The following is a 26,637-nucleotide window of genomic DNA, read 5'->3' as shown; positions in this document are numbered from 1 at the left end:
GAACTCATATGGACTGCAAAGATTTACACATGCAGAGATTTTTATACGCTTCTAGGAATAAAAAAAAACATTTTACATCCCTGGAATTTTTCGAGGAATGGTCTGGAAAGTCAGGGAAAGTCAGGGAATTTTTTTCTCAGATTTGAGTCGACACCCTGATTGTACTTGCCACAGAAAATCCATATTCATGCAATGCCGATTGAACAGATTTCAATTAATAACTGAGGAAAGGCTGAATGAACACTGTTGAAAGGCAGGCCAAGTTCCAGTTGGAATCTAGAGCCATAAAAGAAGAAGATCTGTAATTTGTTGCATGTAAAAAGGAAACTTCGCTTCTGCTCCTTTGGTGTGGGAAGAGCGTTCTCCGGATCATCATGTCGTTGTTACCGCTGAACTCTGAGAACAGGGGATGCTTAAGATTGTTGAATTGATAACCTCACAAACTAAACATCGTTGGCTAAAAAAATTATAACGTTATAGAGGCATTTTAATCCTTTGCATATGCCATGTCAAATGTACATGATCTACTTTTTCTCGCAACTTTTCTAGGTGGCAGCACTAATGAAGGAAACGCCCCCATAGATCTCCGTTCCCGCTCATTTCTCAGAGATCAAGACGTCCCATGATGCTCCGATAGTTCGAGTTGGCAGATCTGATATTCGCATTGAAGTCGCCAAAACAGATCTTGATATCGGCCTTCGGAATGCTATTTACGTCCAATCAGCGGATGCCACATTTTTGTACCATTCTGTTTGTAATCACTGCAAAATTTGTATAAAACTTTGGCATACCTTTGTACATTTTTATAAAATATATACAAAAAGTAGAAAAAAAAACTAGACTGATGTACTTTAACCCACAGTCATTATTTATGGCAAAACAACCTTCTCTCTCTCGCTGTTCCATCAGCTGAGCTTATGAGTTGTTCATTTTTTGTGCTCTCGCCTTCACCTTGCTATTCAATACTACTGCAGCAATGGAACATCAGCGGCCGGACGATGACGACTAGCCGTCTTCCAAATTACCAATCTGTTGAGTCCGCTACGGTGTGTTCATCCATCTTTCCAACCTCGCGCATTACACAGCTAGTCATCGAGGAAATTATAAACAAAAACACCCCCATACCGTCGTGTGAGCATCTCTCCTTTGGCTTCTCTTTTTCTGTATCTACAAGCAGAAGTATTTTAGCTGGCTTCTTGATGCGAAAAAAAGCTGATTCGATCAAGAAGGACAAGTATCTAAGATCCTGTCTGAGCAAATTGCAGAGTGCCAATTCTAAAGTGATTATCTAATGACGACCTTTATCACTAGTCATACACTGAGGTCGCTTTTAACGCGACGGTTTTGATTGATGATGACCTTCAGATTTGATGAAACATTGAGAGAATCCGCAAAAAAAAATCAATGAAAAATCAGGATATACCTATTTTATGTCAAAATTGAAGAAGACCAAGAAAATGAAAAAAAAATGTTTCCGTATAAAAAACTATCCCAGTGTATATGTATGTATGTCAGTGAAAACTAGATGTATTAACATTGACGTCAAACCACTAGCTCTATATCACTTGATATAGCTTGACTTTTGTTTCAGCATTATTAGGAACATCGAATTAAGCGAGTAGCTAATTTTCGTATGTGGCACAAGCCGAGGCTATTGTTATCTGAGATACAAAGATACTAAGTAGGAGACTGGGACAGGCATGGTATTAAACCCAGGATCTCCTGTGTATGAAGCACTAATTGTGGTCATATGACCACCAAATTAACTATGTCTGCACTACAATAGTATAGAATAGTTCATAATTTTGAAAATGATAAGTTTTTTCTACTTCTACTTCTAGATTAAACCAAAAAAATGTTTTCCAAAAAGACGGCTAGCTTGAAATGCAAAAAAGAATACCGCCATCGGGGGTGACAATGGTTCTGGGGGGTGAGAATGGGTCATCGCTTTCACCGGCAGCCTGGAGGTCATAGAGCAAAATCGTTCAAAAAGGTCTCTTATATTTTAGTCTTCTTGCCCTCAGATGCATCCAATCCAAACTTTAAGTATTCTAAGTGGTTGAAACAGTGACCCATTCACACCCCCATTTGACCCATTGTCACCCCCGACGACGGTATCGAAATAATTGCTAGGATTATCTTAGTTTACGACCCATACACTAATGGTTATGCAGGCTCCAAGAGTAGAAGTCTTTTTCTTGCCGTCATTTTTTGGACTAATCCTATGATAGGCATAAAATGAAAAAAAAAGTCGCTTAAATATCCGTTTTCTTTAGCAAAAGAAAACAGTTTATTGGGTTAAATATTTTGCTGAACCTTTATTTTTGTGTTCAAACTATTGACATAAAAATATACTCACGATCAGCTTGTAATGCTGCTGTAATACAGTGTTGACCCGATTTCGTGTATTCCCGAATTTATCACGTTTTCGACCCGATTGTAACCCATTTTTTTAATTTTTCTCGTGCTTTTTATTTTGGTAAATTAAATACCGCAAACAACAATGATTTTCATGAAATAACTTTTACCGCCTGTGGTTTAATATGAATGACTTCTGAGTACCTGTAAAAGATTCTGCAAGCAGTATCCACTAGAAATAAGGGAACCGTTCAGGCATTTTACCTTTCCAAAAATGAAATAAAAAATTGAAAATACATTTTGCGATTTCGTCACATGCCCTATTTTACCACCCCAAAATTCACCATGGTGGTGATAAAATCAAAACATTACTGTCATTATTTTACAATTATTTGGAGTGGTAGTAGCTAGCCGAGCTACTAAACATAATCAAACCACAACTCGTTTAGTTCACTCCAGTGCCTCCGTACGTTCGCCGAATTGAAGCGAGCGCTTGGTGTTTTTTTTTCTGTTCCTTGTACCTATCGTATTCCTCTTGTGATGGGTATTGTAGGTGTTGGAAGATATTTAGCTTAGCTTTGCGCTGGAGTATAGTCATTGACGTCAATGTCTACATACATACAAACGAATGAGCGCAGAATCCGAACCCCCTAAAGCAAAGTGCTGGAGAAAAAAAACTCATCTCGACGGATGCCGGCTTTATCGTTCTTCTTGTACCTCGTCGAGTACGGGTGACGGAGTTTCAGCCTCTCCATATTAGTAAATGTTGGGTATATAGTTTTAAGGATCTCTATCATACCAACAACGGATTTCGAGAATCAAAACCTCGATATGTAAGTGAAGAATTCTTCAAATAATAATAGCTAACTAATAATAAATGCTAACTGTACTGTTACAAACCAGTAAATATAATATGTGCTGAGTCATTATTGGCATTTTTCAAGTATTTGCGACATGATTTGTATACGGCGCTACATTCTGTACGATGAAATTACATTTAAAACTATTACTAGCTTTTGATCATAGACCATTATTAGGCTTACTAGATGGGTATGAAGGAGAACATATAGAAAAGAATGATGTTCACTGTGTGGTTTTGTTTGAAAGTTCATAATTCTATATTTTCACAAGTGTCACTCTTCGATTCTGGGTAGTCTGGTCAGTAGGTGATTCTTCGGAATCTGTGGAACGTTCAGAAAAGTAGCGAATTCTTCGAATTTGTGTTACAAATTTTACTTGATTGTTTGTTAGCAACCTACAAGTAAGATTGGTGCCGTAAAGTTAATAGGAATTAAACTCGGGGGACCACCAAGTATCCTTCGAAACGATCTGACACACTTAGGGAGGTGATTACTTTTGAAAATTCACTCCATAAAACTACTTTTCTTCTATAACTTTAGAAGAAAAATCCTAAAATTAAACCCTCTAGGGTGAAAAGGAGCCTTCCTTAGCTATGCGGTTAGATGCGGGGCTACAAAGCAAGACCATGCTGAAGGTGGCTGGATTCGATTCCCGGTCAGGTTTAGGAAATTTTCTTGATTTCCCTGGGCATAAAAAAGTATCATCGTGTTAGCCTCATGATATACGAATGTAAAAAGAGTAACTTGGCTTAGAAACGTCGGCCACCCATGAGCAATTGATCACTATGATTATTTTTCTTACTTTATCTTACTTACTGTATCGACAAAATCACAGCTCTTTAAGGCGAATTTGAAGGTTTTTCCGTTTCATTTTGAGTGTGGTAAATACTAGGTACATTGGTCTTGTTTTTCCGGTGGGGAAGGGCTAAAACGAATTGTAAAATTGGCAGCTTCCTGGAACCCTTCAGAAGTCTAATTGTTGGCAGTCCATTTCCGTTTCGTATCGTTGAAAGCTATTTTAAATGACGAAATGTTCGGAGCTTTCCAACAACATCAGATTTTGAAAGTGCTAAGCTCCGCAAAAATTTGATAAAGAATCACCTACAACGGAGTTTTTCGAAATACCGCATATCTTCATTTAACTTTGACATTTCTAATTTGAGCTCTTTTGTTGTCATGGAGACAACACTCTGAATGTGGAGTTTTTTTTGTAAAAGCTGTTTCTGTGATATGTCTATATATAAAAATAAGTTTGCATTTTCTTTGAGGCAATATAACTCACTAACGGATGGACCGAATTGCAAGATTTCCTCACTAATCGATTCGTCTCTTCTGTGGGCCCTTTTGTGCTATACATACAATAATTTGCAACTTTGACGGGGAAAGTTAAAAAAATGTCGTAATCCGATAATCAGGCGAGTTGGGAGAAAAAGCGCACGAAAATTGATCTAGAGTGCAAAGTCAAAAGAAATTAAAAATTGACATTTAGTACGCCAACAAACCCGAGCAACGCAGGGTACGTTCTGCTAGTAATGAATAACCATTTTCGAGGTCCGGTTTTTATTCTGTTTTGTGCAGTCAGTGACCAAAATAAGTGCGCGATCAATTGTGTTTCGTTCAGGACGCGGAACCTTTTCGAGATCTGGGTAATTTGATCTGTTGTGTGCGGTCGATTAGCTAATTAATATTTTGTCTCTTTCCTCTTGTCATAAGACGAGTTTGTACAATCACATTTAATTCCACCATTGACAGATACGAATTTCGATCTCAACGGTAAGGTCGTCCTCAGTGTCTCGTACTTGACTCGATTTGAAGAAAATGATCGCAGCTTACACTATTTATACTTATGCGTAGGTATAACAATTTATCTAGGTACTTATCTAGGTACAATTTATTACGGTGCTTACTTCTACTCGCTTGTTGCTCTTAATGCTTAGGTATAAACTTGAAGAGCCAGGAGCTACCATTTCCTTGATCTTTATCCAACAACCGCGTTTGTACATTTCTTGAAATTTTAATGTTTGATGTCGTAATTGAATGATTTTCCTGATAGACATGTTCAGCCTAAACTCATAATTTAATCCCTTTTCAGTTGCCCTCTTAGCTTTACTTACTTCTGCAATATGTTCTTTGAACCTTACATTTAACGATCTTTTTGTTTGACCTACATATACCTTATCACACTGTGAACAATTAATTTGATAAACCCCTGCCTTATTTCACATTTCTACTCTATCCTTTATGGAGGCTTCAGTTGATTGCTTCTGCTGGAGAATACTAAATCGATGCCGAATTTCCTCAGTCGATGGCGTAGCTGGTGGGTGATGTGTTGATCATAGGGGACCGATACCCTCTTCAGCGGTTCATCGATCGGTGTTAGTGTTGTCAGTTCGTTTTTCCGTAGATTCCTCTGCTTCTTGTTGATGATTGCTTGTATTGTTCTTTCCTTGTATCCGTTGATGTGTATGGGATGCTGAAAATGTCGTCCACGTATCTCCATCATTTCTCGGGTAGTACTCCTTGTTCCTCTAGGTTGTCCTCCAAATTCGCCATGAATAATTCGCACAAAAACGGTGATAGCGGATTTCCCATCGGTGCACCCTTTGTTTGTTTGTAGAAGCTTCCACGGAATGTAAAGTAGTTCTCATTCATGCATAATCTTGCAAGCTTGAGATACATCTTTACTTTTCCTCGCCATGCTGTATCCGTCCTTTGTGCTAGTAGCCAATCCTCCAAAAGGTTCAGAGCGTCCTTCACTGGAACGTTTGGGAACAATTCTGTTCCCTGGGGTTCTCTGTACAATTTCGCAAGTTCCATTCAATCAGGGAGTAGCAACTATGAATTATAGGGTCATAGTGCTCATGCTCATGCTCAATGTACTGAACTGTACTGTTTGGTCGAGTAGCACTTCGCTATTTAGAATCAGCGGTGGGTATTGCATTTTGAGGAACTGCTTGAATTGTATACATTTTCGTAACTAGCTCCGAGATCTAAGGGGGCTCAGCACCTCAGTTTATTTTACGTATAATGTCGTGTAATTCAGGAATCAGGTATCAGAAATTCGGCTCAGAAGGCACGGTGATGGGAACATCAATTAGGGTGATTTGTGCCATCGCCTTCACCTTTTCTCATAATTTTCTCGACGAAAAAGAAAGTGAAGAAGGAAAGGAAGAGGAAATGAAGTTAGAATGAAGAATGGAACAGGTTTCTGGAGAAGGAGCCCTAGAAGAAGGCTTTTGAATACGCCAATGGGAAAAAAACAAAGCTTTAATCAAAACTAGGCAATTTATGTGTGAAACTAAGAAATCCAAACGGTTTTCAAATAAAAGAACGGGCAATAATACAGACGACACTTGAGACAAAAAAAGCGATTGAATTGAATTATTTGAAACAAATGCCAAGGGCGGAACAATAAACTGACTGTAAATAAATAATAATAAATTGATACGAACCATACAGACTCACATTTGTTCAAGTATTTAGTAAATATATATCTAAGAAATCCGGTATCAATTAAAAAAATCACGCTCATTAAACTCGGTACTGAAGAGAGGTGTAACAAAAACACAAAGTTCGACATACATTTATTCATTGTAAATCATATGCATATACAGTTTTATGATTTGGACTTGATTTATAACTCATGGTTCCAGAGTGGTATCAATTGATGAACGTCGAAAACGAAGCTCAGAATGTAGATTGCTCAAATGAATCCATAGAGGTGACCATTTGAAAGGAAGCTTTGAAAGTTCATGCGCATACAGCTCATCCTTATTTGGTCGCAGTCTAAAGAGAGAAATAGAGGGAATGACGGCTTTGACAGGTTTTGTTCTATTATTGTCAGGGGTTTTTTATGACTGATTATACTCAAATTTGGCCAAAACATTCTTTGCAAATCAAAGAATATTGTGGCCAAATTTCATAAAATTCGGTCGACAAAATCCCCCCTGCCAATAATAGAACAAAACCTGCCAAAGCCGTCTTTTCCCCTATATGAATTTAAATAAAACGCCACAGGCAAAACAACAAGTTTACTGTAAAAACGAAACAAACAAATGAGTTACCATTTTTGTATTCTCATATCATAATTCGGTACTACACCATGCCCAGGGAAGTCGAGAAAACTTCTTACCAAACTGCGAATCGAAACCTGCCACCTTCACCATTGTTGCCTTAAAGCCGCTGGATCAATCAAGGTCTGTATTACATAAACCTTGAAAATAGTAATGAACCGATCGTCGTACTATCATAGGCTAAAACGAAGGTATTTCACCTGTAGATGCGTATGAAAAAAGTCAATCGTTACGCTAGTCGATCTGTAGGTCTTTTCTTGAAGAAGTTCTTGTATGACCCTCAAACCTTGAAAATGAATTCAGTGCTGCAAAGTGTCACCGTTCAAGTCACACAAAGCCTGACAATAACAAAATCCAGGTCATGTGTCAAGTACTCAATTGTGATGCTCAGTGTGGATCTCACATGCTTGGTGTAAAGATCACCATGAAAGTGACATTTTAGCAACTAGCGCTGGGTCACTCATCATGTCTTCACTTCTTCTGCCTGTGATCACCAGCATGAATGATAGGAAAACTTTCCTGATGTTGTGTCATATCCGTGTCATTTTGACTATCGTGATGATCACTTGACCTATGCGGTGTTTGGTTCGAAATCAACGCTCGTCAGCAATGGAATAATCCACTTAGCAGAAATTAATGGATTTGTGCTGTAATAAAAATGCATGAAACCAAAATAGAACTTTTGGGAACATTCAAGTGTTCTTATGGTTTATGTTGACTTTTTGTTCAATATTTTAAGAGGTGCTGTAAAAAGAAAAGTACATACATAGTTACAGCCGGTCATCGGACCGGTATAGACCGGTCATCGGACCGGATAGTCTGCATACCGTATCGAACGACAACGGCCAACGATGCATAAACTTTGCAGCCTCCCGCGGAATGGTAGTCCGAAGCACTTTCTTCCCCCGCAAGAATATCCACAAGGCCATATGGAAATCACCTAATCAAGTAACGGAAAACCAAATCGAGCACGTTCTAATCGACGGCAAATTCTTCTCCGACATCACGAACGTACGCACTTACCGCAGTGCGAATATTGAATCCGACCACTACCTCGTTGCAGTATGCCTGCGCTCATGTAGCCAGAATATCGGACAGTAATCCGGTGAAAATGGTTCTCGACAACGATCCGACGGGAACAAGAAGGCGAGGTGCACAGCGGACAAGGTGGATCGATCAGGTGGAGGACGATTTGCGGACCCTCCGCAGAATGCGTGGTTGGCGAAGTGCAGCCATGGATCGAGCTGAATGGAGAAGACTTTTATGTGCAGCACAGGCCACTCCGGCCTTAGTCTGATAATAAATAAATTAAACATACATAGTTTTACCAAATTTGATCCAGACTATCTTTTAAAAAGGCCAAATTTTTTTTATTGATTTTTTTAAATGGATACAATTAAAAAATGACGCATCCTACAAAAAATGTTGTATGGGTGACTATCGCAAAATCAGTCAAATTATTCGTTTTTTTTTAATCTTTCGTTTATTTGGTAGGCTCATTTGCCATGAAGCAGTCAAAGTTTCTAGTAAAGATATTGGAAACAATTCAAATTGAGCCCTACACTGAAAAAAATCAGTTTTAAAAATTAAAACTCGATTTGCGAAAACACGCCTTTTTTGATTTTAATGATATTGTGTCTCAAGATAGGTGATTATGTTCCCTACCAACCGTCCATACATCGCAAGCTTGACACTTTTAAGGGAAACAAGTTTTTCTAACAAAATATTTTTCTTAGCGGAATTGATTTGTTTTTCAGTGTCAAGGTGTGTCAGTGGATTTAAACTATACCATATATTAAAATATTGTTTAGGTCGTAACTGGTCGCAACGGATGAAAATACACTGTAAATAATTCCGACAAGAAAAAGTTTTTTTTAGAAAAACTTTTTTTCCTTCACAGTACCCAGCTTGCGATGTATGGACGGTTGGTAGGGAACATAATCACCTATCGTGAGACACAATTTCATTCAAATAAAAAAGGGCGTTTTTTCGCAAATCGAGTTTTAATTTTTAAAACTGATTTTTTTTAGTGTAGAGCGCAATTTGAATTGTTTCCAATATCTTTATTAGAAAATTTGACTGATTTTGCGATAGTCACCCATACAACACTTTTTTTTTCGATTATATCCATTTTGTATGGGTTCAGCAAAAAATTCAGCAAAACAAAGTTTGGCCCTATTCAAAAGATTGTCTAGATTGAATTTTGAAAAATGTAGTAATAATTTATCTATTGATTTATCAATTAAAAACGACGTCAGTCCAATCAAACGAGAACAAAATCAATCAATAACGGTGCTCACCTGCACTTTTGACAGCTGACCGACCTGATGCTCTTTATGGCTCTCAGCTTGTGGTTGTCAATCTGGGTGTCACGCTTACCTAAGGTACTCACGTGTCAGCTTCTACATGTCACGATGCGCTTGCAGTGATTGTCAGTAAAGAACATCGTTTAAAAGCGTGGTGGTTTTTGTTTTCATATCTGATCATCTGGTGATGGTCACGACATTTTGCAAGACTGGTATGGAAGCGTAAATAGAATATTGCCAGCAGCGACCCAACGATAGAATCGCGGCGACTAGTTGTCGCCGTCGCGGCGATGGAATCGCTTAGGTCTGGGGGAGCCTTTATAAATCGCCAAGCGTGTTTCTATTTATCAGAATAGGGCTACTTCGCTAGAACACACAAGTGAGAAGTTCATCATTACGTTGGTTGATCCGTAGGTCTGTTCTTCATGAAGTTCTTGGATCAGTTAAACTGCCTAAAGTGCTGATCTGGCCCCTATAGACACAAACTCATGCAGATATGGGAACCTTATGCTTGAAATGACAGTATAACTATTGTAATGCTGAATGATTAAACATTTTTGTGGAAAAAATATTTAATATTTTTTTTATATTACTTGGTCGAGACAAGTCGAGTCAGATACGAGACACTGAAGACGACCACACAGTTGTGGTCGAAATACGTATCTGCAAAGATATCGAAATAATTGGTGGAATTAAATGGAGTTACTAAACTCGTCTTAGACGATTGATTTGTGTAGACCCAAGTTTACTATGAGGGTAGCGATTACGCTTGAAATAATTATATTTTCGTTGGTGATCTAAAGATAACCTTGGAAATTCTGAAATGTCAATGAAACACGTCAAAAACGCGGTTTTGTTTATGCGTGTGCACTACCTGGTGAGCAAGTTGCATTCGACGTGGAATCCAGTTTCATTGTTTCCTGCTGAAATTTGGCTAGATTGGTCATTGCATTCCGGAGTTATATCTTATGTACCTATTTCAATAAATTTTAAAATGCACGAGAAAGGCGCCAGTACCGCCAGTACCGGGGATTAAAACGTTTTTTTAAATACGTCTTCTCACGTTGTTAATACGCCTTTCACAACAATCCCATCTATGGGAAGTATATTCATAAATTGACTATTGAATGTTACACAGTTCGCATAGTTTTTCGTGAAATTGAAACGCTTGCGTTCAGCAACCACCTTATTTCGCCCTATATATTTTCAAGCATCTAGAGTTCTCGAAAATTTGGTTACCGACCAAAAATCAACTCGTATGACCTTGCGTTTCATTAGGATACTTTCGCTGCTAATGAGGCTCATGCAGACATCATACAATGCCAGTAAAACATTATGTAGATATGCAAAACCACATTTGGCCAATTTCAGTACACATCATCCTTTCATTTTCCTCCAACTCTCCAGCAATCCACCAGCCAACACCGCCACCGGTAATTAACCTGTGGAGGCTACCCATTTGTTGGCCCATCCACGCGCACACAAAATTAGCTTTTTTGGCGAAGGCCATAAAATTTCCACCTCAGGTACCTACCTACATTCATTTGTGCAGATTCATTCTCATTTAATAGTTGCGCGATTTGTCTGTTAGTAATGCCAATACATAGTACTGATGAGGGTAAATTTCCCTGAACCATTAAGGCTTGTATCCGACATAATGTGGACAGTTGTAAATTATAAACAAAAACAGTAACCAAATTCAACAATTAAATTGTTAAATGCAATTAAGTGCAATTTAAATTATGAATTTTTACCATTGATTATGCAAGTATGGCGTTTTAAGCCAGCATGCTTTAAAATGTATTGTTTATATCTGAAAGGTAGTAGTAAATATTACAATTATGCAGCTTTAGTTTTTGACATCTTGAAAGCAATTTAAATCTTAAAAACAATGAGTACAGAATAAAAAAATTAAAGCTACTTTTGTTGTTTTGGTGACAATAATTAGTTACATTTTAATTTATATTCCGTTAAATAGTACTCCAACATTCTACATAGTCATTTCAAAATTTCAGCTATTTCGCTCATAAGTTACAGCTAATCTGGCTGTCCATATTATTTTGGACACAAACCTTACCTGTGATCGTCATAATCAACTACGACAATCACAAAGCAACGGGGAGTAAAAGAAACGTATAATTACCCCTGACATTGAGACAACATTCTCATATGACGAGCAGCACTGCGGCCGCAGTAACCTCCACTTGAAGAAACAGAGCATCCGTTTATCAGTTTGCTGAAACACGTGCATAAGAGAGAATGTAGCGTTCCAATAAAGGTGACTGGCATGCAATCACGTCTAGTGGATTCCACACCAGTGTTTTTAAACATTATTTTCGTAAAAGATTTCTTTATTAATAATACGCACCTTTTAAAATTAACAAGTTATGAATACCTTTCGATTAAAACTCGTCAATCATTTTGTCGTGACGAAAATTCTTACCACCATTCTCCATCCATAAATTGATTCTCCGTTCAATGTACTGTGCTACTCACATTGTTAGCCGTCGTCGTTCTCCACAAGTGCGCTAATGAACTCCCGGCTTCCGTGCGTCGTAGATTATGCCGCGTGTGTTCACGCAAAGATCACCTTGAAACGCAATACATGCATATACGGAACGGCTAGTGGCGAGAGAGGTACCCAAAACTAACAACATTGACATTGACTTCTCATAAACCGAGACATAAACAATCCAATGATGTTCGCTTTGGTCATTGAATCGAGAGAACCGGTGAGTTTTAGCAGAGGAGGACGCTGTCTTTTAAGGTTCGATAGCGCATGCTTCATTCCCCATGGAGAGAGGAATGGTACAATCTACCATTAACAACTAAATACTCGCGATTTCTCGCAGTTCTCATCTTATTCCGCAGAGCGGTTTTCGAAATACATAGTTCCATCATGAACGCATGAATACCGGTTACAATGATTAATTACGCGAGAGAATACCTTCCAGCAAGTGAACCAATCGGCACAGATATCATGAAGATGAAGTGCGCTTTTATATGTGAACATATAAAATAGTGCTTTGGGACAGTTCGTCGAATGGCATTTGGTCGAAAGGACATTTAGTCGAATGAAAATTTAGCATAATAGGTTGGTAATAAGATATTTTGTAAAATGGGTAATTAGTCAATGGATTTTTGATTAAATTTTCCTTATTAAAACGAAACGTGGCTCTTTTAGTTTAAAGGATTTTTTTTGACTCCTAGTCAAAATTAGTTTTTTTTTCCAAGGACCCCCCTTGGAAAAAAAATTCTAAATCAAACGAATTACAAATTTCGTTGAATTTCCCAATTGCTTTTCTTCAAAATGCCATACAATATCCCGTTGAATAGTTAAAAAAAATCCCAAGAATTTCCTTCTAAATTCTAAAAGTCAGGTTAATATTCCTGATAATTTTCTGTGAAAATTTAGAATTATTTCTCGAAAATTACAAAGGCTTTTTTTCAAAAATTACAAATATTTTTTTGTGGAAACTCAACAAGTTTTTGGTGAGAAATTCAAATAATTTCTCGTGGAAATTACAGACAATTTCTTTAGAAATTCCAAAGCGTTTCAATCAATAATTCCGAAGAATTGGCATTAGAATTTGCAGAGATTCCCATGGACATTCCAAAGAATTTCTTTTATATGCCCAAAGAATTTCTTTCGAAAATTCCGAAGTTTCAGGGGTTTTTTAACGGGGAAATTTATGGAATTTAGAAGAAAAATCTTGGGATTTCAACAGATGATTATTCAGCGGGATATTGCATAGAATTTTCAAGAAAAGCATCGCAATTATCACGGAGAGTTTAGAGTATTTGAAGGTTATTTATTGGGATTTTTTACGAAATTTCCACGCAAAACTTATTGGAATGTAGAATTGACATTGTCGGAATTTCAACTCGATTTTTTTTCCAAATTCTGAAAATTCTCCAGTTTTCCCAATTTTGAAACGACGTTGAGAATTATAGGTCAGATGCGTGACAGATTTTATAAGTGGCGCGCCGATGCAAAAGTGTCGGCGATGGTGGTGCACACCTCTAAGAGGAATTGAACTCAACAGTAATTAAATTAATTGGAGATTTGATTTCAGTTATGGACAGAGGATCAAATTTGATTTCGTTACAATTTGATTTTTGTTTTGTTGGATTTTGTTCAGTTTGATTCTATTATGTTTGAAATACGAACTTTGTTGTAATGTTTACATGGAAATAGAATGGACCTGGGAGAACGCGCGCAGGACATAATTTTACCGGCTCCGGATCTCCAGGAAATCCAGGAGGAGATTGGCCGGCTGAAGAACAACAAATCAACTACCAGGAGAGCTACTTAAACACGGTGGTGAGGCACTGGCTAGAGCGCTGCACTTGGTCATTACCAAGATTTGGGAAGAGGAAGTTTTGCCGCAGGAGTGGATGGAAGGTGTCGTGTGTCCCATCTACAAAAAGGGCGATAAGCTGGATTGTAGCAACTACCGCGCAATCACATTGCTGAACGCCGCCTACAAGGTACCGTCAACTGGGGGGAAGATGATCATTTTTAAGACAAAACATGCAATAACAATGTGTGTTTACATTTTACTGCTATGCGTTGCAATAATCAACAACTTTAGTTTTCTGAAATGCATTCGCATTTATTAAAATAAATTAAATTATCACACATTTTTTGAGTAATCTGGTTTGGGGTGAAGTTGATCAAGACAGCTCTACTAAAATTATTATGACCTAGTACTCAAAATACACTAGGTTATTTGTATGAATGTTCAATTTACTACGTAAAGAAGTCTTCAAAGTCAATATTTGAAACAAAAATAGCGTCATTTATGACTATCTCTCTCTTTCTTCCATAAAATACATTTTCATGATTATAATCGAAAAACTCGGATTTCTACCTAGCGGTAACATCACTTGAACGGAGAATATTGTTGACTACCGTTTCATAAAAAAAAATTTGGCACTTTTGACACATCAAATGATCATCTTCCCCCAGTTGACGGTACTCTCCCAAATTTTATGCCGTCGACTAGCACCAACTGCAAGGGAGTTCGTGGGGCAGTACCAGGCGGGTTTTATGGGCGAACGCTCCACCACGGACCAGATGTTCGCCATTCGCCAAGTACTATAGAAATGCCGCGAATACAACGTACCCAAACATCATCTATTCATCGACTTCAAAGCCGCATATGATACAATCGATCGGGACCAGCTATGGTAGCTAATGCACGAACACGGATTTCCGGATAAACTGACACGGTTGATCAAAGCGACGATGGATCGGGTGATGTGCGTAGTTCGAGTTTCAGGGGCATTCTCGAGTCCCTTCGAAACCCGCAGAGGGTTACGGCAAGGTGATGGTCTTTCGTGTCTGCTATTCAATATCGCTTTGGAAGGGGTAATACGAAGAGCAGGGATTACCACGAGTGGTAGGGTAAATCACTACTTGGGCCTATGGACCCGGTTCCCGGCTCACTACACAGAAAACTAATGATTTATACTGTTTTGAAGCCGTAGGTTTATGATTGATAATTTTTAAAAAGTCTCCCATTTATTTTTCACAATATTCAATATCTTTCAATCACTTGTTTTACTCCTAATTGATCCAATTGTAGAAAATAAAAATGTAGATTTCAAAATCTCACTCTCCGATGCCACACCACTGAGCCGGAGTGATTCTTTCCACTTTTACAAAACGGTATCATCAAATAAACACCTACCTGAAAATCGTCCTAGTGCTCGTTACAATCATTGCTTCAAGCTTTTAATCACCACACCATAATGCTCCACACACGCACTTCAATCTAATCTTTAGAACGTATCACTAGAACTTATATAAACATAATTAGAATACATTTAAAAATGTATTCTCAAACCGAACAAAAAATCACCTCGGCCCAAAAACTTCTAGCCGCACCGTGCTGCCAAAAGGCCAGGAGAATGAAAATGATCCTTCATCGTTGATAGGAAAACTGTTTAATATGTTGACGCTATCATGTTATTTATAATTTTCTCGATTTCGAAAGGTGAAAAAAATATTGTTTTTAAGTATATGGAAAAAAATTGGATGAGTAAATATATCTTCTCAACCAAATAAAAATGATTATGAATGATACCATCTGGCATCTTGTTGTCGTGGAACGTGCATATTTTTGTTTACGTCGCATTTTCTACCGTCCCGAGAGAGAATGAAAGAGAAATGTTGAGAGATTGAGTGAAATTTTGCTTAGGCCGGGAACTGGTTTTTGTGATATGCCGAATGGAAATCGCTATGACTGAAATGAGTGCTGCACCTCGTTAATTTGAATCAAATAAAAGCTTTCTTGAACGATATTTAGCACGAATAGCTATTTTTTAAGCAGAAGTGAACCCCAATGCAGTATTATACAGCCCACAAAATTCAGGAAAAGTTGCTTCCTGTCATAAATATCAATTGAATAATGCAGTCGTACGCATGTTAGGCCGGGAATGGGGTAAGAAACCCTACTATTTTAAATAAGTCCGTCCAACTATTCGGCTTCGCCGACGACATAGATATTATGGCACGTAACTTTGAGAAGATGGCGGAAGCCTACATCAGACTGAAGAGGGAAGCTAAGCGGATCGAACTAGTCATCAATACGTCGAAGACAAAGTACATGATAGGAAGAGGTTCAAGAGAAGACAATGTGAGCCATCCACCGCGAGTTTGCATCGGTGGTGACGAAATCGAGGTGGTAGAAGAATTTGTGTACTTGGGCTCACTGGTGACTGATGGAAATGATACCAGCAGAGAAATTCGGAAACGCATAGTGGCTGGAAATCGTACATACTTTGGACTCCGCAAGACGCTCCGATCGAATAGAGTTCGCCGCCGTACCAAACTGACAATCTACAAAACGCTCATTAGACCGGTAGTCCTCTACGGCACGAGACCTGGACGATGCTCGTGGAGAACCAACGCGCACTTGGAGTTTTCGAAAGGAAAGTGCTGCGTACCATCTATGGTGGGGTGCAGATGGCGGACGGTACGTGGAGGAGACGAATGAACCACGAGTTGCATCAGCTGTTGGGAGAAACATCCATCGTTCACACCGCGAAAATCGGACGACTGCGGTGGGCCGGGCACGTAGCCAGAATGTCGGGCAGTAACCCGGTGAAAATGGTTCTCGACAACGATCCGACGGGCACAAGAAGGCGAGGTGCACAGCGGGCAAGGTGGATCGATCAGGTGGAAGATGACTTGCGGACCCTCCGCAGACTGCGTGGTTGGCGACAAGTAGCCATGGACCGAGCCGAATGGAGAAGACTCTTATGTACTGCACAGGCCACTTCGGCCTTAGTCTGAATAAATAAATAATAGGGTAAAACGACCTATTATAGAGGGGTTAAACACCGTGTCAAAACAAAATCGATTTCGAAAATTGTTTAAAAATTACCTGTTGGTCTTTTCCCACATTGCAGTAGTCGAATAGGTTGCTCGTTAAATATAGATTCGTAAGTATTACGTCAATTGTGTTAAACTTATGTTGATTTGTTTTTATCACAATAAAAACAAACTTCCGCAATAATAGGATGCAGTTGTCTTTTGTTGCGACATTTTTTCAAGGTCAGTCCTATTGTTGCGGTATTGCATGCAATTGTTATGAAAATGGATACCACAACAATAGGACCTTAGCACTACCGCAATAATAGGCTCAAAGGATTCGAATTTTTAATGAAAAATGTTGATTTTTCATAATTTTGAACGGGATTTTGTCAAACAAAAGCTGTTCTAGTCGTTAATTCGATGAGTTTTAGCGTATCCACAATTGTTTTTAATGTTATTATATCCACAATGGACTATTTCAACACTACCGCAACATTAGGACATACCACAACGATAGGACGTTTTACCCTAATGGAAATAGAATTGAATAGCTGAATTGCTTAATTAAAACGTGGTTGATTTCCATATATTTCCAATCACATATGAGGTTTTGTAAAATTTGGAAAGGGGGTACGGGGGGTTTGAAAAAGTGAAATTTCGGTCTACGTGATTTGTGGACAGCGCCTATCAGAAATCAATATGGGTGTGCTCCTTGATTTCAATCTAGGATAAAAATCACAAAAGCATGAGGATTACTACTCCTGGCCACGCTCATCTTCACCGTAACTTGGGAGGGGAAGGAAGTGTTGATGTAGTACTTACTTAACGAGACGCCCCCAACTCAGCGACGCCCTCATAGGTACCACGGAGTTGGATATTGGGAAAGGTATTAGTTGGGTCAGGATTTGCCTGTAGCTGACAATGTGACCGTGGTAGTTCTTACACCGTAACACACCACGCAAAAGTGTCTATTCGAATACTGCTTAAACCATCGATCATCAATGGATGACCCACTGTTGCTGTTCACCACATAAAGTGTAAATTGATAAATTATTTTAAAATTTATACATAAAAACATTTGCCGATGATTCAATATTTCACCGCAAACGTTTGAAAAGATACAAAATGCATCTGCTATACTAATGCTGACCTTGAAAGAATTGAAACCATCTTTTTCCGAATTGGGCTCCATATAAGTGGAGCGGTTTTATAATTATTTTCATCTGAAACAGCGTTTTCAGTAAACATGCTTACAAATAACAATCATTAATTGAAAATTCCGGTTATGTTAGGCTAGGATGCAAAAAACGCTCTTAATCCAATCTTTAAAAATCGAGATATTGGTCCTCAAACATGGCCATTTTGTATGAAAAACCAGCGATGGTGTTATAATTATTTCAATGGGGTAATTGATTTGTTTAATAATACCTACACGAGAATGGCATAATCACAAAACCAAACAAACATTGGATGCCGAATTCCTGCAAAGGCAAGCATTTCCTGAAAAAAAAACACGTTATGTATTCGACAGAATAATCTTTTCTCTATCAGATAAGAGAATTAGTTTTTATACTCTTGCAAACTTTTGAAATCTGTACGTTTAAATTGCGGACACCCTGTAAAAAATGCGGATCTACAGATGTTGTGATCCCCATGAGCGTTGTTGTTCCCTCAATTCGTGCTCTTGGAAAATTACAAGAAATAGCACGTGGTTTACAGAATGGCCGATTTGTGGCTTCATTCTATAATCACCTTAATGGAATGGAATACTAAGTGAAAAAGCAGAATGGAAACCGTTGATCAATCGTTCCACTTTTCTTTTGAATATTTGCAGGAAAAGGACGTCTATGGTAATGAAGTACAGCGCCTTGGGCGGCCCCTGCCAGTAGAATATCTTTTGGTGGACGTGCCCGCATCGACTCCGATGGTTCCTTTGTTCACATTCCACGAGCGAAAAGATGTCAGTCAGTACTTCCCGGTCGAGAACCGAATGATCGATGGACACATTCAGGACTTCTCCACCCTTAGCGAATATCTCGCCAAATCACGGTCGATGGACTTCTTAGAGGTTTGTGATTGTTCAACCCATTAGAATGTTACTAAAGGTTTTTATTTTTATTTTACAGTCCATGTCTGATTTCCATTTGCTATTCTATCTTTATTGTATGGATATGCTCCCGATGAAGTCGCAAATGGATCCGCTATTAGAGGCTGTTCGTAACAAGGATAAGACCGCCGCCTCTGAGTGGAAGAACCAGGAAGTGTGGCGAACTCTGGAACAATTGATCTCTGCCAGTTCACACCATGACGAGTGAGTATCGTTGGCCTCTGTTCTTTCTATCAGTCGCACATGTCTAATAATGATACAATTTCGATTGCTACAGCTCCAGCATGAGTAATGACGTGGAATTCGTGTCAGCCGGTGAGGCGGAACAGAACTGGACCTGCAATCATTGTACGTTCATCAATAGTCGGGAACTGCCAACGTGCGAAATGTGTAATCTGCCCAGGTAGGTGATCACTCCTTTCAATAGATACGATGTCGATACTGAAAAACACTGCTTCTTGCAGGGCCTAAAACTATTAAATGTACGTACTATTAGTTGCCAATGGGTAGAAAATTTTAGCAAACAGCAGCAACTCTAACTATTGCAAATTGTACGTTATCTACCTACCACAAATAATGGTTAAATTGTTCAGTTCAGCGAAATGATGAATATATCAAAAACTATTTTTGAATTGGATGCATAAGTATCAATATTTCGCAGCGCAGAAAGGTCAAACTATTTGTTAAAGTACAGTTTACTTGCAAATAGCTTGAGCGGGGACGTGATAGGTAAAAAATAATCAATTTGATTCTTAATGATAAGAAAATATTTATTTTCAAATAAAAAAATGTGATTGAAGTCGGTAAGTAAGAATTCGTGTGTTTTATCGTTTTACAGTGGATATCACAGTCACTAAAGTTATTTTTATATGGTAGACGATGACTCAAAACAAAAACATTTTTTTAGCATGGATTTATAAAAACAGCTTTAAATAGATAGAGAATAGGCGTGATGAAGCTTTACTTGGCCACCAAAAAGTGAATCCTATAGCTGACTCATAATTAATCATTACATTATAGATAATAATAGTTAGTTTGGAATCGATTAAGCTACTTTGTAGAACATAATAGTGTTATAATCGATTAAATGGGTTAAACCCTTTCAGAGATGAAACGATATTTGAGAAGCGAGAGAGTAAAAACGATAAATTACGATGTTCGGTTTCCTTCAATAAATGCTCACTGAAGTCGTTCTCTTATACCTTGAACGCCAACTTGAGTAGACGTGTTTTTAATTATCAGGATTTAAGAAACCCCATTTTGGATATACTTTAAGTGGACGACGAGTGAAAACCGATTAAATTATTTGTGGAATTGTTGGATCCAATTGTGAACAAGAGAAACTAATCTATTTCGTAGCGGCTAGTGAAAACTGGAAGCGTGCATAGGAGGGCCGTGTAGCGAAAAATTTTAACATTCAGTGTTCCAACAAGTGGAATGAAAAAAATCTGTAAACGGATGAAATTGTAGTTTAAACAACTAGCTGTCCCAGGTGAAAGTAAAAAAAGAAAATTAGTGAAAAAAAAGTAAAACGGGAAACTAAGTTATATAGAAACTGTACCACATGGTTTGTGGGAAGAAACGTGGCCATTGAAGTTGCATTATCCCACTTGGTCCGCCATTTTGAAGGTGTAGAAGTGGGGTCGAAGAGATTTTGAATAAGTATTTTGGAAGAAGCAGTGAGAGTGAGTGGTTGGAAGCAACGGTGAGTTGTATAAAACAATAAGTGTAGCGATTAGCGAAGAATATAGCGAAAATAACTCAGTGGTGTTAGTAACAGAAACAAGCGAACGGTGATTAAGTTTAACAAAAGAGCGAGAACATAGAAAGAAAATAAAAGAGTGGAAGAAGAAGAGTCGGTGAAAGAGAGAGTACAGTCGACGTGTGACAACCGCCGGCGAGGCCGACACTGGAAAGGGTGAGCGTCGATGAGACGAGAGTCGAAGAGAGTTGAGTGAACGAAAGTAAAGCGAGCATCAGTGAGACGAACACTGGTGAGACGAGCACTGGTGAGACAAGCACTGGTGAGACGAACATCGTGAGGTAATCTTCAACCGATTCGATTGCAAGATACACGAGATAGTAAGAAACTGAGATCAAGTAAGTCATTTTGAGCCATTCTATTTCAATCAGGTGTTTACAATCGGATATTTTTCATCAGCATGTCTGCGTTAATCGGAAGCATTGACCATTATGTGCGTGGTTCAAGCTTTGCTAACTATATGAAACGAATAAATATTCTATACCAGTTGAATAATGTTGCAGACAATAGCAAAAAGAATCTTTTTTTAGCGTTGAGTGGGTCGGTTATATTTGATGAAATAGAACTTATTTACCCTGGGGTTGAAATAGCAGAAATTGATTATGCTGATATGATTGGTAAACTAAAAGAAAGACTAGACAAAGTGCAACCCAACATGATGCATAGGCATAAATTTCATGCTCGTGTACAGGGCATTGATGAGCCTGCCGAAAACTATGTGTTAGCTTTGAAATTACTAGCTAGTCATTGTGGTTTTGGCGCACACAGAGATGAGGCAATCAAGGATAAAATAGTTTTTGGATTGAGAGATCAGGACCTGAAACATAAGCTGTTGATGAAAGATGATATGACATTAGAAGAAGTTGAGCAGATGGTTATTCGGACTGAGTTAGCTAAGTGCCGCGCAAAAGAATTAATTGAACGGGACGAGTATCCGAAGGAGGTGAACTCCGTAAAATATCGTTTAGGATATCAGTCAAATATCAACGATATGAAAAGAGATGGTAGACAAAATGTAAACAATTACAAAAGGCGTTTTCGTAGTAGAAGTAGAAGCTCGAGTAGAGAAGGTGAACGTATGCGATATAATCATAACCGTTATGATTATTACAAACGGCAACGCGATGAATATCAGCCGGGAACTAGCTATTCAGGTCGAAGTGGATATCAAGGCGAAAACCCTCATCATAACGTGATTTGCAATTTTTGTAAATTAAGAGGTCATATAAAGCGCAACTGTTACAAATTGAAAAATCGTAAAACGTGAATTTTGTAAAAGAAGCACCGGTAGAGATCAACAGGTACGATTTCAAGCGATTACAGATAAGAGATTCATACTATGAAGATGATTATCCTTGCATGATGATTGCAAGCAGTCGTTTTAGCGAACCATATATTGTGAAGGTGTCTGTAGAAGGAGTTGAACTTAATATGGAAATAGATTGTGGTGCCGCAGTTACAGTTATTAGTTTAGCAGTATATAAAACGTATTTTTCTCTCATTAAAGTTTCTAAATGCAGCAGTCGCTTGATGGTGGTAGATGGGCAGCAGTTTTTCGGTGAAATATCAGTTAAAGTAATGGTTAATCACACTCAGCATCAAGTAAACTTAATCATACTTGATTGTACAGGTCGTTTTGTCCCGCTATTCGACAGAAATTGGATACATGTTTTTTATCCTAGCTGGAGAAAAACTTTTGGAAATTTTACACAAATCAACGCAACGAGTAAAGATGCAGAAAATATTTCGAAAATCGATGTGGGTAATATTGAATCAGACATACAATCACGATTTCCAAAAGTTTTTGACGGTGATTTTTCATATCCAATCACAGGATTTGAAGCTGACCTTGTCCTGAGAGAGGATAGACCTATATTTAGGAAAGCCTACGATGTGCCGTTCAAATTAAGGGAAAAAGTTGTTGACCATTTGGATTCACTAGAAAAGCAGAATGTTATTACACCGATACAGGTTAGTGAATGGGCGTCTCCTGTTGTTATTGTTCCTAAGAAAGATAATGAGATAAGAATGGTAATTGACTGTAAAGTCTCAATTAATAAACAAATTATTCCCAACACTTACCCGCTGCCGCTAGCGCAGGACATATTTGCGTCTTTAGCCGGTTGCAAGTGGTTTTGTTGCCTTGATTTAGCGGGAGCGTACACTCAGCTCAAACTTTCAGAAAGATCAAAGCAATTTGTTGTAATAAATACAATCAAGGGACTTTATACTTATAACCGTTTGCCGCAGGGTGCATCGTCTAGTGCCGCCATTTTCAGAAAGTGATGGATCAAATTTTAATTGGGTTAAAACATGTACGTTGCTATTTAGATGATGTGCTGATAGCGGGAGAGACTATAGAAGAATGTTTATCAAATTTGTATATGGTTCTTGAACGGTTGCAAAAGCTAATTTGAAAGTGAATTTAAAAAATGTAAATTTTTCGTAAACTCTCTTGTTTATCTCAGGCATTTGGTTACTGAAAAAGGACTTCTTCCTTCACCAGAAAAGTTATCAACTATTGAAAAGCAAAAGTTCCCACAGACACTACTGAGCTCAAAGGCATTTTTAGGGTTGATCAATTTTATGGTAAATTTGTCCCTCACTTGTCTGCTAAATTGAGTTGTTTATATGCCTTGTTACAAAAGAACGCAAAATTTGTATGGAGCGAAAAATGTCAGCAAACTTTCGAAGAAAGCAAAAACGCTTTATTGACTGCAAATTTTCTTGAATATTATGACCCTGCAAAACCAATCATTGTGGTATCTGATGCATGTAGCTATGGTTTGGGAGGAGTCATAGCTCACATGATTGATGGTAAGGAAAAACCAATAAGTTTCACATCCTTTTCGTTAAACTCCGCACAAAAAACATACCCTATTTTGCATTTGGAGGCATTGGCGCTAGTATGCACTGTAAAAAAATTCCACAAATTTCTTTTCGGGCAAAAATTTACGATTTATACGGACCATAAGCCGCTTTTAGGCATTTTTGGAAAAGATGGCAAACATTCGCTATGTGTAACAAGATTACAAAAGATATGTAATGGAAATGTCAATATACGAGTTTGATATATGCTACAGGCCTTCTTCCAAAATGGGAAACGCGGATTTCTGCTCAAGATTCCCATTGGCTCAAAATGTTCCTAAAAAGCTGGATAGCGGATGTATCAAAAGTATAAATTATTTCGGCGAATTCCCTCTGGACTACTCATTAATCGCGAGGCAAACCAAGACAGATACATTTCTTTCAAAAGTGGCAGATCATATTGAGAATGGCTGGCCTAGAAAAGTAGAAAAGGAGTGGCGCCAAATATTTTCATTGCGTTGTGATTTAGAGGTAGTAGAAGGTTGTGTAATGTACCAGGATCGAGTATTTGTACCTAATTCTCTTAGAAAGGATATTTTGAAATTGCTTCACTCTAACCACAACGGTATTATTAAAATGAAACAGATAGCGCGACGATCCCTCTTTTGGTTTGATTTAAACAAGGATATAGAGCAGTTTATAAAACATTGCGAACCATGCATAAAAATGTCGGTTGTTCCAAAACCGGTTTGTAGTACTTCGTGGATTCCTACAAATCGTCCATTTAGTCGCATTCACGCTGATTTCTTTTTCTCCAATCAAAAGTTTATTTGTTAGTTGTAGATAGCCACACAAAATGGCTTGAAGTGGAGATAATGAAATACGGAACGGATGCGAATAAGGTTATTAAGAAGTTCACTGTTATTTTCTCTAGATTTGGACTACCAGACGTTCTAGTGACAGATGGAGGCCACCATTCAATTCTAGTCATTTTGTTGCATTTATGGAACGTCAAGGAATAAGGGTTATGAAGAGTCCTCCGTACAATCCGAGTAGCAACGGACAAGCGGAGCGAATGGTTCGACTAGTAAAAGATGTATTGAAAAAATTTCTTTTAGATCCTATGACGAAATCACTTGATGATGATGATAGATTAACATATTTTTAGCAAATTATAGAAACACTTGTTCTACATCTGATGAAAGATTTCCATCAGAAAAGTTGTTGAGCTATAGACCAAAAACTTTAGTTGACCTTTTACACCCCAGACGTAGTTATAAAGAAAGTTTAGTTTTGAAAGATTCATCCGCTGTGGATACACCTAACAGAGCAGAAATTTTACCTAATAATGAAAAGAATAAATTTTATAGCTACGCGTCTCAAGATCCATTTCTCAATTTAGCGCTGGGGATAAAATTTGGTACAAAAATAATGACAAGCATGCAATTGAGAGATGGGTGGAGGCGAAATATGTCAAAAGAATATCAACTAATGTGTTTGAAATTTCTTTTGGCAGGCACAATTGCAATGCACATCGAAATCAACTAAAGGTCATGGTTCCACGACAATCCAGGTCGACGATCCGGTTGCCAATACAAAGACAGAAACGACGACGAGCATCAATTGACACTGAGGAAGAGTTTTCGGGTTCCAGAATGAAGAGATCGCTGCTAGGAAGGACTATGCCAAGCAAGGGAAACAAGAGCATACAAGAACTAGCCCCATCAGAACGCGAAGCATTTCGCGATCGAAAAGAAGAAAAGTCGATGAAGAAAATTGAAACGTTTGAAAGACCCAGTAGCAATGTGTACAGTCGTAATTTGACATTGAGTCCTGGGATACGCATTAAATTATATAAGAAAAAGTAAAATTTAAGATTATCAACAATTACGATTTTGTATAAGTTTAAGGATTAAATAATTTCAAACTCAATAAGGAAATGTAAATTTTGTCAGACAATTGACGTTCTAAGTCTATAACAAATTCATTCTGAAGTATGTTAAGTAGTGAATTCGAAAATGAGTATTTTTAATGTTATTAAAATTGATAATGAATTTATGTCAGTTCTAAAGGAAAAAGGATTGTTATAATCGATTAAATGGGTTAAACCCTTTCAGAGATGAAACGATATTTGAGAAGCGAGAGAGTAAAAACGATAAATTACGATGTTCGGTTTCCTTCAATAAATGCTCACTGAAGTCGTTCTCTTATACCTTGAACGCCAACTTGAGTAGACGTGTTTTTAATTATCAGGATTCAAGAAACCCCATTTTGGATATACTTTAAATAGTAGTCTTAGACTACCTTGACACGAACAGTTTCCACTGTTTAACAAGATATAACTTACATACATTGAGTTTAAAAAAACTCAGAATCACCGTCTTCGACCAGACTGAACAATTTACACCTAGCATCAGACAACGGATAGGACATTCAAATAACACCCAATCTGCCGTAATACGCATATGTGTTCCATGTTTGATGGAGTTTCCTATATGCATGGGACAGTTATGCGTATAACGGCAGCAATGGACTAGTGCAGATTTTTTTGCTTAACGAGAAGTTTCCTTCTTACCATGGCGGCAATCGAAACACTTCACAGCTTATGCGTATAAACGATTGACGTCGCTAGTCGCTAGCGGCCATGAGGCCCGCAGCAGAATTGTCCTACCAAATAGGCCAAAAATTTGACAAATAACAAAAATAATTTTAAAATATTACGAAATTAGTAGACATTAGGCCTCTCTGACTATTTATGAACTTAATTCCCTCCGATTCTGTTGCAACAGCGTTTACTTGGACGACATGCTCCGCGTACGTTTGATTGTATTAGATAGATATTATTGATAGTAATAATTAGATAGATAATATTGATAGTATCGACACAGCTTGAAACCATTGACGAAACAAAAACTTTGGCAAACAAAGTGATTTAACGAACGCATCCTACACCCCAGAACAAATGCAATTAATTTGTTAAAAGACTATTATTCTTCCATTTACTTCCACTATTCACTTTTTATGTATCAACAAACAGAT

The 26,637-nt window shown here is 38.0% G+C and overlaps 1 protein-coding gene across 1 annotated transcript; it reads left to right on the top strand.

Moving 5' to 3' along the window:
• The first annotated feature begins 4,740 nt into the window (after window positions 1-4,740).
• On the top strand, window positions 4,741-19,842 carry LOC134203198 (nuclear protein localization protein 4 homolog). Its single transcript, XM_062678082.1, has 5 exons — window positions 4,741-4,864; window positions 18,756-18,989; window positions 19,048-19,232; window positions 19,306-19,431; window positions 19,493-19,842. The coding sequence occupies exons 1-5, from the start codon at window positions 4,751-4,753 to the stop codon at window positions 19,497-19,499; spliced, it is 666 nt and encodes a 221-aa protein (XP_062534066.1). The 5' UTR covers window positions 4,741-4,750; the 3' UTR covers window positions 19,500-19,842.
• Window positions 19,843-26,637: the final 6,795 nt, after the last annotated feature.

Source organism: Armigeres subalbatus, unplaced genomic scaffold, assembly GCF_024139115.2.
Source record: "Armigeres subalbatus isolate Guangzhou_Male unplaced genomic scaffold, GZ_Asu_2 Contig1648, whole genome shotgun sequence".
Taxonomy (NCBI): Eukaryota; Metazoa; Arthropoda; class Insecta; order Diptera; family Culicidae; genus Armigeres; species Armigeres subalbatus.
This window is presented reverse-complemented; position numbering and strand designations above follow the sequence as displayed.